Source organism: Haliotis rubra, unplaced genomic scaffold (genome assembly GCF_003918875.1).
Source record: "Haliotis rubra isolate DU_JTF1 unplaced genomic scaffold, ASM391887v1 Scf381, whole genome shotgun sequence".
Taxonomy (NCBI): domain Eukaryota; kingdom Metazoa; phylum Mollusca; class Gastropoda; order Lepetellida; family Haliotidae; genus Haliotis; species Haliotis rubra.
The window spans coordinates 170,320-189,388 of record NW_025767059.1 but is presented as its reverse complement, the minus strand read 5'-3'; the positions used below and the strand labels follow the sequence as shown (position 1 = coordinate 189,388).

Below are 19,069 nucleotides of genomic sequence, written 5' to 3'. Positions count from 1 at the left end.
TGTATTTTACTTGAATGATTACATTAATTTTATAAGTTAGGTTCAAATGTGGTAGTGCTGTTGATGATAATATTGTTATGACTTGTTAAAAAATACATCATCAATACTGACCTTTTTGAGTTTATGACTTTTTCCTATGACTTTTTCCTACCCAAATCTATTACTTTTTCCCTATGACTTTTTTTCTACAACCGAACAAATTACAATGTATGCCGGGTGCACGGTTGTGCACTGCTTGGGTGGTGTTGTACAAATCATTAGGCAGAATAAATCATTTATATCCCGCCCCATTGAAAAAAACGGTATCTTCCCATAAGACAGACAAAATAGTTTATTTATGTGTCACGTGAATGTACATAAGATAGACCTCCCAAAAAGACAGACCGCTTAAAACAACACGTTTTATGGTTGGTTGCATAAGGCTTAATGAAGCTGTACCCTTGAAAATGTGCATCCACGGCAGTCAGTAAACCGTGAAGCAGTGGTTCAAATCGACTGGTCAATACCTTGTTAGTGAAATATATGACTGAATTTCAAGCTATATTTACATGAAGAGAGATTTAAGATATTTTTGCCTAAGGTTATGTATAAATATGGTTTTATAAAAATCTTTCTATGATGTATATTTTGACCCTCTAGATAACAGTGTTTCATAAGCCTGTTAAGGCTGGATGTATGTAAAACATTATGCGTTTATGTTATATGTATTATATATCTTGTTTACATACATGGGGCACTTTGATAAACTATGTCTAGCTGTCTGTCTGTCTTTAAACATTCGTTAAGATAAATTCTGTTTACTATTGTGATGCGGTGTATTCGAGGATTTTTGCGTCCCGTTTTATCCACCTAGCCGAAGGTGTCAGTGACAGTTTGCTACTACTTATGATAGGAATTAATTTGACGTTTTTGTTTATCCAGTTCTTGTGTATTCTGTTATATTTTATATGTACCGGTGAGGTATTAATAAAAGCAATGTTTTGCTTGTTTACCAAACCAGATGCTCTGATAATATAAATATGTTTAAACCATATGTTCAAAACTGAAATACAATATGAACATGCACACAATAGCAAAATTGAAAAGCACATCTTGCCAAACAAGGTTTTCAAGAGCATATACGCATAAATGTGCACGTCTTGAGAAAGGTCAAAGTTCCTATTCCTGTCTCAGTAAACAGGGTTGTTCAATCACATATATACACACCAATTTTGCATGACAAATAAGTTGATGCACAAAAGAGAATTTAACACCATTTCGACACCTTATAATACAATCAATTCGAGATTTCCTTAGAATGTACGATATTTGGCTGCGCGATAAGCGCAGTCAGTCTTTTTTTAACAAACACCCTCACGAGCACCTGTACATCTCACACCTAGCCCAGAGTGATCAATGGATTGTATATATTTGGAAAGCAAAATACACTTGAAAGTCGTGGCTGTATAACTCCAATACACAAGACCAACGGATGGGACACAACGACTTTTTCGACGCAAATTGCCGCAGGCGCTTTGCGGAAATTACGTAACTGAACGCGGAGATACACTAAACGTCATCGTTCCGCTCCGTGACCTCGTCTTTGCGAGCCACACTGAAATACTCAACTAAGGTGAAACTCAGAATGATGAAATTGGAAATGAGGAAGAAACCAGCTAAATCAACATGTGGATGACAACACAATAACTTGAAAATCTCTCTTGAATTCTTATGACAATGCAATATCTGTTGAGACCATGATAATTTGAACAACGGAGAAAGTTATATGGATATACAACTTCTTTATTATATTGTAAGCGGCGTTTCGGCGCTGTACCCCCAACAGGCAGCAGGGGTTACCTGGGATACGAGGACACACATGAATGAGCGTGCAGGGCAGGTTGTTCCGTTTGTAATATGGTCCAGGATATTTTGGCTGCCCATAAAATTGACGCTGTGACTTCATTCATTCATTTATGTCAATATACATATTATCACCATCATCAATCTCATCAACAGTATTATGAAATACAACCATTAGGCAATATTAGCACTACCACCATGATACAAACATACATTATTATAAAATATCACATTATACACAATATCACAAGCATACATCATTATTCATAGTCCCACAAGGTGAGACACACCGTAAGCAAGTGGAGTCTCGACATCATCTTGCAGCAGTCTACCCTAGCCGTTCTTCAAGCTGGCGATATTTGTTTTTTCTTAGGTCTCACACAACCACGACCCTGCAACTACATCAATGTTATTTCTGTGTAGTTCTGTTATGACCTTATCAGATTGATATGTCAACGAGATAAGTGATGTGTTCAGTTTAAACATAACACCAATCATTAATTTAATGACTCACTCGTTTTAGTGTCGGTTCAGGTGAACTCTGTTCACGGGCTCAGCGCAGTGGTAAGGTGAACCGTAATCCCATAAAACCAGTGAGGCATGAAGTCCCACATAGCCTAATGAGCGGTATCTGCCTAACTGGATAATTGTAGGCCTAAAAAGTGTATCACCTGTTGTTTCAAGAGATTAGCATGGTTCAGTGACCTGAAACCTTTAAAAATATCTGCTGGCAAACTGGGGACACCCCGTTTCGGCGTAGCTGCTAAAACCGTTATCAAGCAACTGATGTCTACTGGGTAGACCCGTAAGTTAGACCAGAGACCATATAATAGATCTATTATATGGTCTCTGGTTAGACCTTTGGGTCGAGGTAAAATCCTTGATGTTTGATGTTGTGACGACGGTGTTGTTTTAAGGGAATAGGACACTAGCTTTCTACCAAATGTAAAATGTGTTAACTCAGCTCACCCTACATTTCGTGGTGAAAGATACCTTTGTGTAAATGGTTATAAGTTCATAGTGAAAAAGAGGAAAAGGGAGAATGGATCTCGTGAAAATGCATGCAGAAAGACTGCATACAGATCAACACTCTCAACTGTCTTAACGACATAGTTTCTAAAATACCGAGAGACCACATCCACGGACCTGTGCATAACGAGGTCAAGGTAAATCTTTTCGGCTGTTGCAAAATATTGACAATTTTAAAAGGTAAAATCAAACTCAGTCTTGAATATATTGTGTATTCCTCATTGCCTAATGTAAAGACTACATATTAATACTATGGATAGTTCAATGTATAGTTTAAACATGTTTTCTTCAAGTAATCATGACGGATTGGCAAACAAACATAAACATGCATGTCAATGCCGCTCCATAACAATAATACAATTACATAGATAGTGATGTACACTGTCTGCAAAACATAATGTGTGCAAATCATAATGGCAATCCACAAGGGCAATATTAAAATATTGCATGCAACTTACTCTCTGGTGTCCTCCGATCAGTTAGACGTCCCAGACACGTCAAATCAACATAAGTTATGGTTGGTTGCACGCAGGTACACTGCACTGTTACCTTTAACAAAGTTATGTGCTTAAGAATATATTAAGCCATATAATTAATAGGGCTGTAATGATGCATCAAACTATCGATGAATTGCAATTATTCCGAAAGCAATTAATCGATGGTAGAAATGAACAATTATCGATCCATAAATAGAATGTGTGACTATCGATAGCTTAGTGATGGTTATTTATTCTTATTAAATATTTGTGTTGTTTTGATTTTTTTTATTGTTAAGGTGCAAACCTGCAGCTTCATTGAGTTTATGTTTTAACTGTTTACTCCATCTTGGTTTCAAGTTTCTTGTCAGTTATTCATAGGGGGAGCAGAGGAAGCCCAACAGCCATTCGTATCCACCATTGTACCGCTGGGAGTAACTCAATTAGTTACATGGGGAATCTATAATCCTGTTTTGATCAAAGTGAACATTATGAACACAAACTGTGAGAAGCCGAAGTCAATTAATATTAGTATTCTGATCAAAGTATTTCTGCACAAAAAGTAACAAACTCATAATTAGTGTTAAAATATACCACTAACCACTAATATGAAAACATCTCGTTAGTCTATGGGACGGGTCTATTACGCCACTGGGTAAAACTAGGTTTGTAATCACAGTCACGCCTGATTGATCCAAAGTTGTCTGATACTGTCTAGTAATTGGCGTGTCTGACAAATGGGATGTCTAACTTATGAGAGCAAAAGCATACATGGAATTTGAGACCCCCTTCTTCATCTCGGTTAAATGTGTGTTTAGCAATAATAAATCCTAAATAAAAAAACCCAACTTGCTTATATATACAGGATGTACAGGAGGACTGCAACAGTCACAATGGATTGACATGAGAGTGAGGATGAGAGCTATCGGGATAGGTTTGTATGTTGAGGTACACTATCTTCTTATAAGTTTTCATTACTATCAATGCATCCCACTAATATATGATAACATTCATGATAACAGCACTCCGTGTCCAGCTCGTTAAACGACACAATAAAAATACAATTAATATAATAGACTCACTCCCTTAAACCTCGGGCGAAGAATGTCTGTGACGGGCAGACGGGAATTACAAAATAATTGATCACAAAATATTAAAACGAAACGTGCGAACCTGGGTAGGTACACCTCGCAAGTGTGGGGTTGCCCACGATAGAAGTTATTCAACAATGAATACTATGACGACATACCGAGTGTCACGTAGAATAAAAACACAGTTTTGATGCTTTTTGTTTCCTTTGTGAGGAGGTTTGACAAGGCCCTTCGCTCCCGAGTGGTGACGTGTGACGTCCTGGGCAGGAAGTGACAGTGTATTGACTTCTCTCCTTAATTACCCAGCTGGGGCTCCCTAATTGACCTTTATTTGTTCTGAAGCAGCATGGACTATTTATTTTATTTGGAAGTGGTTACTGGCAAATGTCAATAGGATTGACAAGACATATTTCAATGCAGTTACATTTTTAAGCTCTCACAATACTGTTTATGTTCCAAGAATTACAAATTAACAGTAATATTTCATATTCAACAATTTCTTAATTTTGACTGTTCTGACGTGTATGTTTTGATATTATCTGTTCGTACACGCATACCATTGACGAGCCACATTTCATGGCATTACTTCTAATGTTTTAAGTGCCTAGTGACTACATATGATGAGGTAGGTGAGAGCTAAAGTAATAATTAATATGTTTATAATAAGGGATAAACCACCATACCCCAAAAACATGGAAAACATATATTTTGAGTAAAAGTAATTATTCTCGCCCATGGGCCAACCTATTTTTCGTCCATGGGCGAGATTTTTTAATATCGTTCTAAGTTAGTCGAATTAAGTCAATATAAGTTGAATTTTGTTTCATGATACTTATAAACATACACTCATTCATTTACAACCTCCAAAACATGGAAAATCATGTATTTTGAGTAAAAGTCAATATTCTCGCCCATGGGCCAAAATGTGTTTCGCCCATGGGCGAGATTTTTTAATATCGCTCTAAATTAGTCGAATTAAGTCAAAATGAGTTGAAATTTGTGTCATGATGCTTACAAACATACACTCATTCATTTACAACCTCCAAAACATGGAAAAACACATATTTTGAGTAAAAGTAAATATTCTCGTCCATGGGCCAACCTATTTTTCGCCCATGGGCGAGATTTTTTAATATCGTTCTAAGTTAGTCGAATTAAGTCAATATGAGTTGAATTTTGTTTCATGGTACTTATAAACATTCATTTATTCATTTACAACCTCCAAAACATGGAAAATCATGTATTTTGAGTAAAAGTCAATATTCTCGCCCATGGGCCAAACTGTTTTTCGCCCATGGGCGAGATTTTTTAATATCGCTCTAAATTAGTCCAATTAAGTCAAAATGAGTTGAAATTTATGTCATGATGCTTACAAACATACACTCATTCATTTACAACCTCCAAAACATGGAAAAACACATATTTTGAGTAAAAGTAAATATTCTCGCCCATGGGCCAACCTATTTTTCGCCCATGGGCGAGATTTCTTAATATCGTTTTAAGTTAGTCGAATTAAGTCAATATGAGTTGAAATTTGTTTCATGGTACTTATACACATACATTCATTCATTTGCAACTTCCAAAACATGGAAAAACATATATTTTGAGTAAAAGTCAATATTCTCGCCCATGGGCCAAATGTTTTTCGCCCATGGGCGAGATTTTTTAATATCGCTCTATATTAGTCGAATTAAGTCAAAATGAGTTGAAATTTGTGTCATGATGCTTACAAACATACACTCATTCATTTACAACCTCCAAAACATGGAAAAACACATATTTTGAGTAAAAGTAAATATTCTCGCCCATGGGCCAAAATGTGTTTCGCCCATGGGCGAGATTTTTTAATATCGCTCTAAATTAGTCCAATTAAGTCAAAATGAGTTGAAATTTGTGTCATGATGCTTACAAACATACACTCATTCATTTGCAACTTCCAAAACATGGAAAAACACATATTTTGAGTAAAAGTAAATATTCTCGCCCATGGGCCAACCTATTTTTCGCCCATGGGCGAGATTTTTTAATATCGTTCTAAGTTAGTCGAATTAAGTCAATATGAGTTGAATTTTGTTTCATGGTACTTATAAACATACATTTGTTCATTTACAACCTCCAAAACATGGAAAATCATGTATTTTGAGTAAAAGTCAATATTCTCGCCCATGGGCCAACCTATTTTTCGCCCATGGGCGAGATTTTTTAATATCGTTTTAAGATAGTCGAATTAAGTCAATATGAGTTGAAATTTGTTTCATGGTACTTATAAACATACATTCATTCATTTGCAACTTCCAAAACATGGAAAAACATATATTTTGAGTAAAAGTCAATATTCTCGCCCATGGGCCAAAATGTTTTTCGCCCATGGGCGAGATTTTTTAATATCGCTCTATATTAGTCGAATTAAGTTAAAATGAGTTGAAATTTGTGTCATGATGCTTACAAACATACACTCATTCATTTACAACCTCCAAAACATGGAAAAACACATATTTTGAGTAAAAGTAAATATTCTCGTCCATGGGCCAACCTATTTTTCGCCCATGGGCGAGATTTTTTAATATCGTTTTAAGTTAGTCGAATTAAGTCAATATGAGTTGAAATTTGTTTCATGGTACTTATAAACATACATTCATTCATTTGCAACTTCCAAAACATGGAAAAACATATATTTTGAGTAAAAGTCAATATTCTCGCCCATGGGCCAAAATGTTTTTCGCCCATGGGCGAGATTTTTTAATATCGCTCTATATTAGTCGAATTAAGTCAAAATGAGTTGAAATTTGTGTCATGATGCTTACAAACATACACTCATTCATTTACAACCTCCAAAACATGGAAAAACACATATTTTGAGTAAAAGTAAATATTCTCGCCCATGGGCCAACCTATTTTTCGCCCATGGGCGAGATTTTTTAATATCGTTCTAAGTTAGTCGAATTAAGTCAATATGAGTTGAATTTTGTTTCATGGTACTTATAAACATACACTCATTCATTTACAACCTCCAAAACATGGAAAAACACATATTTTGAGTAAAAGTCATTATTCTCGCCCATGGGCGAGATTTTTTAATATCGCTCTAAGTTAGTCGAATTAAGTCAATATGAGTTGAATTTTGTTTCATGATACTTATAAACATACACTCATTCATTTGCAACTTCCAAAACATGGAAAAACATATATTTTGAGTAAAAGTCAATATTCTCGCCCATGGGCCAACCTATTTTTCGCCCATTGGCGAGATTTTTTAATATCGTTCTAAGTTCGTCGAATTAAGTCAATATGAGTTGAATTTTGTTTCATGGTACTTATAAACATACACTCATTCATTTACAACCTCCAAAACATGGAAAAACACATATTTTGAGTAAAAGTAAATATTCTCGCCCATGGGCCAAAATGTGTTTCGCCCATGGGCGAGATTTTTTAATATCGCTCTAAATTAGTCGAATTAAGTCAAAATGAGTTGAAATTTGTGTCATGATGCTTACAAACATACACTCATTCATTTACAACCTCCAAAACATGGAAAAACACATATTTTGAGTAAAAGTAAATATTCTCGCCCATGGGCCAACCTATTTTTCGCCCATGGGCGAGATTTTTTAATATCGTTCTAAGTTAGTCGAATTAAGTCAATATGAGTTGAATTTTGTTTCATGATGCTTACAAACATACACTCATTCATTTACAACCTCCAAAACATGAATTCTGATCGAAATTAAACATTCTCGCCCATGGGCCGGCCCATGAGCCACTGTTCGCCCATGGGCCTGCCCATGGGCGAGCGAGTTTAAATTTAAAGTTTTCGAAAGAATTTTTTTTCATTTTTTCATCCTTGGCATATATTCATAACCACTGCATGTTTAATTAGGTCAAATCCCTTGTCAGAAAGTGCCCACAGTGCGGAGAGTTTCTGGACTTTTGTGAGTCCAGAATTAAATTGTGACGTGTTATATATATCTGTGACGATATATCGTAGTATCGATAATCGTGATACTTTATCCGACAATAAATATATCAATACTTGTTTTCGTATCATGATATGTATCGTTGACCTTAAAGTAGTGAATGTTCACTAGAAATTGACGGTTGTGTCGAAATTTACATTGTTACTTGCTATACTTTTTTAAAGAAAATAACTAAAGATAGCATATCGTGATATGCATCAAATCGAATCGTATCGTTCCAAGATATTGCGATACGTATCGTATCGTGATAACCTTTACTCTTTTCCAGGTTTCTTCACAAGGTATGTATTGCACTGTGAGTGAAATTCTGGAAATAAATAAAGGAAAACGCGTACTTTCACGTGTACCCTTATTTGTTTCCATGAGTATATTATGGGCGGGGGCAGCGGATGTAGTTACAGGGTCGTACATACAGAGATGGCGGAGAACCAGCAAGTATTCCTCCTCGTCCAGGCCGTAGGCGTTCTCTGGTCTGCTGAGATGGTCCAGCAAGCTTCCTCCATCACAGAACTCGGTGACCACCACCAAGCGTCGGGACCCAATCTACAACAAGCACATCTTAAACATTGGCAAACTCGACGACGGGGGATTGTTTTAGCAAAGCCTCCATAATCTCTGGCATGCGAGCACCTGCTGCTTTTCTTTTTGGTTTAACGTCGGCCCGATCTGCCATTGTTCTGAACAATATGAAGAAATATAAAAAAAGTATGAGCGCTGTACCGCCATGCGGGCGGTCGTGCTTACTTGTCTAACGTCATTCGTCACCACTCGCCCCTTTCCGTAACCCGGAATAACACGAGTGGGTCACGAATGGTCTAACGTGCAATGGAAGGGAGATAACTCCAGCTGGACTTATGACGATAGGAAATCGAAGGGAGGCAACTGTGCAAACATTTACTGCCTCACGTTAAAATATATTTTAAAACATTAAAATAACACCAAGCACATCTTAAATATTCAGCGTGTCCAATAGTTAATTATGTTAGGTAAAATACCATTGATTGTTGTTAGACGAGCACACAGCAATATTTCCGCGACATAAGGAAGGTCTACATAATTGAATCAAGTCAGTGAATCTGACCACCAGCTCCCGTTAAATCGCCCTCAACACGAACAATTTTAACCCGGATCATCAGAGCGTTAAAATAGATTTCCGACATTGCTGTAATATAGAACTTTGGGTTTTTTTTATTGATGACTTTCTTTTTTCAGAATAGTCTTGTTCTCGCCGTCATATTGCTATCAGTACAAAACGATCCTGAATTCGTCTTGAGTAACCTATAGGGGTGGGTATTGCAGAGAATTTTCATATTGCGATATATTGCATGAAGTATTTTTAAACAAAAAACTACCTATAATCGAGTTTATGCGTTATTTATAGAGCAAAATCACTATGCTTGATTAAGCTTCAATAACAACTTTTAATCATGATAAAATTAAAATGTGAATAATATTTGGCGCAAATGAAACAAGGAAATATCCGAAGATTTCCGAGTGTTGCAAAGATTTCCGAATGCAAGTCAAAATACCGGTTTTCGATCAGCGCATCGCAATACGTATCGTTTTCATGTCTGAACCGGTAAATACCGGTAAACCGGTTATATTGCGCAGCCCTAGTAACCTATGTTCGTCGTAAGAGGCGACTAACGCCTCGCTGACTTGGTTAACACATATCATCGTATCCCAGTGGCGTTGATGGAAGCTGATGTGAATCACTGGATTGTCTGGTCCAGTCTGTATTATTTACAGACCGCTGTCACACAGCTGTAATATTGTTGAGTGCGGCGTTAAACAACATACAACCAAACAAACCAATAGCACCAAGGCATTCTGATCTCAAACTTTCCGATTAAATATATGAATGAATCTTACATATATATTATAATTAACAATACTTATAAACAACACATGTCATCCCGCTCTTTCAATATTGACAGAGGTATAGGAAACTGTTCCTAACAGCGCATATCCAACAAGGAAAATAATATAGTGCGTGACAATCAGTTGAATCTAGAAGCTCAGAGTAGTTAGGTCAAATCCAGGTGTTTAGTTTTCAACTCAGTTACATAATCTTGACATTGAGCTCTAGAAATTTGAAAGCAATCGAGTTTTAAGATTTAGATATAATCTTTTATGGGGTACATTCTAAAAGAAGAACGCAGCTGGAATGCTTGGTAATGTATCACCATGGCGACAGGCGGTAGTGGTAATGTATTGTTTGGTTTAACACTGCATTTGAAAAGAGTTTAGGTATAATCACAAGGTGACAGCTTGATAATGAAGAAACGCCCAACGTGCGCCATATACGTAATCTCTTTCGTGAAAGGGAACAGGGTGACCGAGTAGTCCGAGGCGCCGCAATTCGCTCAGCGGAGTTGCGTCCCTTGGATGCCATCATCGTGAGTTCTATTCCGGGTCGCCTGGAGCAGGTGTCAAGATCAGCACCATACCCGTGCCCGTTGGTTCCACCAAAATGGTAAATGTCCTGTATTACTTCCGGTTTTCCTCCAAAATCAGGCTGACATGACGTTATATAACTGGAACATTGTTCAAAAGCAGCGCAAAACCTAACTCACCTCACTCACCCTCCTGTGACATTAACTAATACAGGCCAGCTAACAAACCATAAATCAAAATAGAGGTGAAGCTGAATTTATAGCAATTATCTACAAGACATAGCCCCACTCAGCGAAGTGGTTTTCCGAACGTTCTTCCAATTAGCCACTCGTATAAAAGAAGCATGAAGTTCTTTTGTTTTGTCAAAATGAACCCTGTATACAGATATGATCTCAAAACTTTGTAATTTCTCCAATATGCCGGTTCAGGGAAAAACCCCCATTACAATACGTATAGTTTGAAAGGTGTATTGCAATATACCGGTATACCGGTAATATCGTGCAGTCCTACTAGAAAAATAGTAGAATGAATGAATGAAAGAATGAATAAATAGCTCGTTATAACGCTCACTTCGTTATAAGGTGAGGTGAGGTGAAATTGGGTTTAACGTCGTGCTTGAGAATATTTCGCTCATATGACGACGTGCATGTGTGTGTATGTGTATGTGCGGCTGCTTGTACTAGCCCAGACTGAAGCTGGTATTATAGTGCTAGCCCATTGAGATACCATGCCGCAGTGAAGCATGAATACCCCACTAAGACACATTATACTGACTCCGAGCCGACCAGTCCTTGTTGTAGCCATTAATGCCGAGCGCCAGGCAGGGACCAACAAGTACCATATTTTAACGTCTTTTGGTATGACGCGGTCGGGGATCGAACCCGCGACCTTCCGCTCTCGGAAAATAATGAGGTTCAGGGACTATTAGACAGACAAGTAGTAGCGAAATATTTTGTGCATGCGTGTGTATGTGTATGTGCGGCTGCTTGTACTGCTTTTGGTATGACGCGGCCGGGGATCGAACCCGCGACCTTCCGCTCTCCGGGCGGACGCTCTAACCACTACACCACGGAGGCGGTTTCGTTATGAGCGTCTTCGCACGTATATTATCTATCCCATGCCTATGCACAGCGGTCTTTAAATCCTTTTTGTTCAGATGTTTTTGTTTCTACAGCACAATGGTCTTGGTTATCATTCGATCAATACAGTTTGATAACCCAGCAGGCTGACTATCACCAGGAAGGTGTTTCTCGGTGTAAAGTGCACATATCATAAACCTGCGTGGGTACTTACAAGGTCATGGTCGCAGCAACATTGATAAACCCGGAACAGGCGTTTGAAAATTGACCGAAATAAATATTTGAATACGGATCAAACAGAGCAAGACGAGCGATTAACGAGTCGCATTTAGATCCATATAACCCGTAACATATCACGAAATTTAATTTTAAAAACCCAACATTTCTCTAGTCGACTGTCTTGGTATTCTGTGAGGCTATTATTTATTGCCTGGTGGAAAATGGCTGTTTGGTGTTTTGTTGAAAGTGAATGGAAACATTCATTAAGTAACAAATTTCTGTGTGGAATTATTCATTGTGAAACGAATACACCCAATGGCCAGGGTTGAATAAACTCTATCATGGTATGAGCCAACTTGACCAGCTGAACAAAGAATATGAAATATGTGTGTACTTATGTACATCAGTCTCATTGTGATAGGACTTCATGAGACTTTTATTTTATTCGCCCAGTATAGATCAACTATCCAAATAATTCACTTACGTTGAACATAGTTTTTTAATTCCTAAAATACCTTTACCACTGAGCCAAAATAAGGTAGGTTTTAACGGTGGAATTAGGTGAGGCGAGATTGTGTTTTATATATGTCGCGAGCATGATTATGTCACAGCGACCATGATTATATCACAGCGACGTGCTTGCGTGTGTGACTGTACTAGTCCGACTTACAATGTCAAAAGCTAGTCCTCTGATATACCATGCTATCATGCAACAGCTGAACCCCAATCTCCCACTCATGAACAGTGTACCAGCTCCCAGTCGATCGGTCCTTGTTTTAATGCTGATCGCCAGGCAGTGTGACAACAAGTCCGTTGGCTATGGAACTTTTAATTAGTTCATACACATTTACTCAGTATTGATAAAGCTGGTGTCGGTAGATGGTAAACGCGGAGAAAGGGACAGCCGGGTGGGCGAGAAAGGATGGACACGGCACAGCACAGGTTAATGAATCAATAACTTTGTCGGCACCTGTGCACGTGCTTCTCTAACACCTGGCTGTCCCTTTCTCTGCACTCCTCCCTCGTAACAAATAGTGAACTGTGTCAATATTTTAATGATAGTTTGTTAAACAACCTTTTTAATTTTAGGACATAAATTCTGCAAACAAATCACAGAGTTGGTCTGATGTTTTGATTATGATCAGTGTTTCATTGAGTATTATATGTTTATTAGTTTTTTGAGTTAGATTGCAATTCATCGGTCCGCTTTTGAGCCAAACGCACTATAGGTTCTATGTATAAGAAAGGCGCTATTAGGGTCACCCACCTTTGGGGAAGAGAAAATGTTATGTCATAAAGATATTATCAGTTCAAACGACATAACACGTGTAATAATTCCCGCTTGAGTGCGGTGTTTAAAGGTCACATAAACCCTAGGGGGGTAAAAATACATAAATCACTAACTGGCATCGTTATAAATGAAACCCCGTCATTAAAACTACTCATTTCGACCTTTAATTGACTTAAATCGACCTTTTTGACAACAGTGCACAATTCTCACCCGCGAACGAAATTTCAACCAATCAGAGCGGCGCGACTCTGTGACGTCATATGAGGAATAGCTTTGAGGGCCGATGCAGAATTCATCTACATTTTAGGGGGTAAATTATCTTGTTTACAGGCTTGTATAAACCTGAAATCGTGACAATTGTTGTTGAAAATGAAAGCTATATGTTCTCACAATCTACTGGCATTTAATTTTGTCTCCTGCTTTGCCTAGTTTCCGAGTTACAACTTGTTTTCATAGACGCTTCTGTCACAATTGATTGGTGTCGTTAGGCCCTATTTGTATGACTGATCCAAATTGATCCCATTTCTGTGTTTTTTTACCTCGATATTTAATCATGTCATGTAAAAATCTGTTTGTATTCTCAAAACAGTGTCGGCCCATAAGTTTTCACATGCAATACAGCAATTAATACTCCCTTGTTGTAACCCGTGTTAGGTGGTATAAACCTACACATGTTATTTGTCATCATTCACTTGATGGTCAGTTAATGAATTTATAACAGGTATAATTAGTGGTAACACACTTAGATTACCCGACAAAGGTTCCCATTTGGCATTTCTTGTGTCTGGAGTAAATATTCAACATTATAAACATCGATCAAAGGATTAACCGATAACACGCTGATTGATTAATTACTTTTATCTTACACAGCGGATTTGTCAAAAGGTAGTGTTTATGAGATTTACTAATCTATACTGAATACACCTACACATGTTATTTGTCATCATTCACTTGATGGTCAGTTAATGAATTTATAACAGGTATAATTAGTGGTAACACACTTAGATTACCCGACAAAGGTTCCCATTTGGCATTTCTTGTGTCTGGAGTAAATATTCAACATTATAAACATCGATCAAAGGATTAACCGATAACACGCTGATTGATTAATTACTTTTATCTTACACAGCGGATTTGTCAAAAGGTAGTGTATGTAGATTTACTAATCTATACTGAATACACTCTGCCGTGTCGGTGTCTGCGTAAAAACAACGTCCTTCTTTCAAAGGATTAACCGGCAATACATTGATTGATTGCCCATTATTGGCTAACTAAATTACTGTTTTTAATGAAAGGCGGACATTATGCAATTAGTTGCCAGGTGTGCTATCTTGGGTGACCAATGACACTATACACCAATACCTGAACAGATTTATCACTTTTTCGTATATTAAACTGTTAAAAGACACATCATTTGGAACAGTTTTGTGGATATTGATGGATACATTCCCCAAACAAGGTAATGGCCTGATATTGTTCCTATAACTTTAATCTGTTTTAATTTTAATATTTGCATTTTGTTTTTTATTCATTTGTCGTAGCATTCAACAGAATAATTGTTTTCGCAGTGAGGTGTAATGAGACAGACAACATACACTAGGGCGTGTGTGCGAATTATGATTCACATTGGCAAACTATAAAATGTCTAGATATTACAGTCCTGTTATAAATTCACTATAAGTATCAGCAGATCGTCAGCTTTTTATTTAGTTTCAAAATGCATAAAAGTATGATAATAAACTAATTAGGATTATAAGACCAAATATAAAGACGCACATTGACTAGTATCTACATACTGGTGAGTGGACATTAACCATGTGAATGTAGCAAGAAATTTATCGCGCAGTATTGTGACTTCGACCCCCACCTCGCTTCCGTGGAAGAAATCGTTATGTTATAAGTTGTGTCATGCAAAATCCTTTTGGTTATGATTCCAATACATATTTAACTACGAGTAGAAAGTAGTTTTGATTTTCTAACTTGATGAAAACAGACTATAATCTCATTAATTCTAACAGACTTTACGATTTTCAAAAATGGCGGCGCCCTGTCGGGAACATCCGCCAGTCTGTGGATAAATGCTATTTAGGTTTGTTTTCACCGAGTTACAAATCAAAAACTTTCTACTGGTAGTAAAATATGTATTTTATTGATGGCCAATAGGATTTTGCATGACTATAACGTATAACATAACAATTCTCTCCGGCAGCGAGTGGGTATCAATATAATACTACTTACAATATTATTGTTACTTCGACCACAACCTCACTTCCGAGGAAGAAATCGTTATGTTACAAGTTGTGTTATGGAAAATCTTTATGGTCATCAATCATATACATATTTTACTATAACTAGTAAGTAGTTTTGATTCTTTAACTTCCGTGAAGCGATCTGAACACAAGTAAGATATCGTTTCAGGCTTCCACAACGCTCGCTTCGCACTCACAAACATAACCCATTTAGCACGAACTGCGGGGTCCTGTGGAAATCTGTGCATGGTGACACCATCACCCGACCCCTAGGAGCAATTGACGACAAAGCAACGATTCGGCATGTCGTCGTTCATGTCGAGAAATCATCAAAATGATGAGCGTGCTACACACTTTCTATACAACTAACTGAAAATCGTTCCTCATATGACGTCACTGCAGTGCTCTGGCGACAGAGTTACGTAACCTGTCTGTGGTTTCGTTGGCGGGCGAGAGGGAAGCAGGCGACTTTTTGGCCACTTTTAATCGCTCGGTATTAATTAACCACAAGTTTTTAAAGAATGAACTTGGTGTTCCACATAAGACTAACCACAAATCTTTCATATGTAATGGTTAAAAGAGTAACAAAAAACAAAGTTTAGTGGTTCTTTAACGTCGTTTGGTTTGAGGGAGTCGGGGGTCGAACGACCGACCTTAATCCTTCCGGGCTAACGCTATATCCACGGATCTATCACTCAAACCTAGCTGATATACGAAGCAGGTACCCTAATGACCATTAAGTATAATATCGGGGTTAACATTTTTCATACAATGCCCTAGGGCAAAATATCACTTTGTCATGGCACTCGTGTCGTAAACATAATATGACATGGGCACTCATATAATAGCCTCTATATATTTTTTGTTAAACACAGAATAGATTTTACTACTTTGATAGGAAAACCCCCAAAGTCTTTCAAAACACGTCTTAAAGCACATTAAGTATGACCAACACTTTTGTTGTTGTAAAACCAGAATCAATATATTATTTTCAACAATATCTTGATAATAACTTTTCATTCCACTACAATCCCAGGTCCTCCCCAGACTACCAGAAAAACAGTGGTTCCCACCTCCTCCTCGCAGCCGTAGTATCTGATGATGTTGGGGTGGTTCAGCTGTTTCAGGGCCTTTATCTCCCGGCCGATGTCGCCATCTGTCCTGGGGCCGAACACCTTCAGAGCCCGGATCTCGCCAGACTGCAATAAATCATACACTTGATTACAGTGACCATCTGTCTCACAGTCCCTGAACCACATTATTTTCCCTTCTGTTTAGCCCTTTCTGCAGTGCTAAAGCCCTCAATGAAGCAAGTCTATATTCCCACGGGCCCTGAATCACCTGTCTCACAGGGGCTCCTTTTCAATTTAAAAGAAATTATTTGTTTTTATTAAAATTATATATATTCAGAGACATAGCGCTAGTCTAAGTGACCACTTGATGAATCGTAATTGGAATATTATCTGACAATTAGCATATTTTGACATAGAGCGAGTGAGTGAGTGTGGTTTTATGCCGCTGTTGGCAATATTCCAGCAATATCAGGGCATGGGACACCAGAAATGGGCTTAATACATTGTATCCATGTGGGGAATCGAACTCGTGTCTTCGGCGCGACGAGCAAACGTTTTAACCACTAGGCTACACCACCGCCCCTTGCCTATTGTGTGATGCTATTAAGAAAAGATATACTATCATGGTCGAATTTGTGTCTTTTGTGACGCATGTCACCATATCACAACTGCCTAGATTGATGCACATGCAGTTTATCACTGGATTGTCTGGTCCAGGCATGATTTATCTACAGACCGAGCGCCGTAGCTGAAATATTGCTGAGTGCGGTGTTACTGTTAAACAGCCAACAAACACAATCAGTGTCATTTGTCAGTTGTCCCATGAGGTGAGGTGAGATGAGGTGAGGTGAGGTGAAATTGGGTTTAACGTCGTGCTTGAGAATATTTCGCTCATATGACGACGTGCATGCGTGTGTATGTGTATGTGCGGCTGCTTGTACTAGCCCAGACTTTGGCTGGTTTTATAGTGCTAGCCCACTGAGATAGCATGCCGAGGTGAAGCATGAATACCCCACTCAGACACATTATACTGACTCCGAGCCGACCAGTCCTTGTTGTACTCATTAATGCCGAGCGCCAGGCAGGGACCAACAAGTACCATATTTTAACGTCTTTTGGTATGAAGCGGTCGGGGATCGAACCCGCGACCTTCCGTTCTCCGGGCGGACGCTCTAACCACTACACCACGAAGGCGGTCCCCATAGATATGATGCTCATATCAGATACAGTCAATGTTCCGACATATGATATCACACGCTGTAATGTTGATATCACTGTTATCGCGAACTAAAGTAGACGATATCACTAATCAGTATAAAGTACTAGCTGTCGCATTGTTCAGTCGCATTCGGAGCATCGGATGATCAAACATCCGTCTATCACAGAGCAGTATCAAATTAAAGCTTCTTAACTGAACTTACAATATATGAATTTTAATATATATTACTACAGAACACATAGAGGTCGAGGACTTGTACACTATGTAGCAGAACGGGCTAGAATGCACTTTACCGGGCGCAGCCCTCGCTGCTCCCTTTACGGTCCTTAGGGTTAGGGTTTAGGGTAAGGGTATGCTACCCTTCACGATCCTTAGGGTTAGGGTAAGGGTATGCCACCCTTTACGAGCCTTAGGGTTAGGCACCCTTTACGATCCTTAGGGTTAGGGAACCCCAGCAGCGCTAATTAATCTGAAAAAGTGCGCCCGGTAAAGTGCAGTACTCCCGCAGAACGTATTTCATCGTATCGACAAAACTACATACCGGATATAATCAACAACAATAGGAGTGTTTGTGTTTACATTAGGTTTACAGTGGTAAACATTTGTTCCGTCAATCTCACAACAAGGAATAAATATGTGACAGATTAATGTAGACGTGTTTCATAAGTATTAAAACACTTCCATATTGTAGGGAGAACCACAAACCGAAAGTAAGTTGCTGCATCGACCCGGAAACAGGGGGGCCTACAACACAGCAACTGTAAACATGGTTACTGACAATATTCGTTACATACAAACTTCATACATATCATTTGTATGTATTTACCTTGGAGATTCCTTTATAAACTTCACATGTTGCTCCAATTCCTAAACAGTCATCTGTAGAATAGGAATGATTCGCAGTAGAACGAACACTCGCCATTGCGTGTTTGTATTTGTGTGACGGCCATTCAGGGGAGGTAATATTCAAGTACTACGGAGACATATCTATTTTTAGCTTGTGCTTTCCCCGAGAATGAAATCAGATCGACCGTGGGCTGGTAATGTCGGTAAACCCCTGCATACAGGGCTTGAAATCCCATACACAAGCGTCAGAGGGTTCCTTTCACATAGTGCTTAGATCCCGA

The 19,069-nt window shown here is 38.3% G+C and overlaps 1 protein-coding gene across 1 annotated transcript in view; it reads right to left on the bottom strand.

The window, feature by feature from the left end:
- The window catches only part of LOC124286378 (serine/threonine-protein kinase TBK1-like), a 37,490-nt gene extending 18,421 nt beyond the window's left edge, over window positions 1-19,069 (bottom strand). The window contains exons 1-3 of the mRNA XM_046722740.1: window positions 18,769-19,069; window positions 16,724-16,849; window positions 8,829-8,958 (exon numbers count right to left, since the gene is read on the bottom strand). Coding sequence (XP_046578696.1) covers window positions 8,829-8,958; window positions 16,724-16,849; window positions 18,769-18,864 — 352 coding nt within the window. The 5' untranslated portion in view covers window positions 18,865-19,069. The remainder of the gene's footprint in view (window positions 1-8,828; window positions 8,959-16,723; window positions 16,850-18,768) is intronic.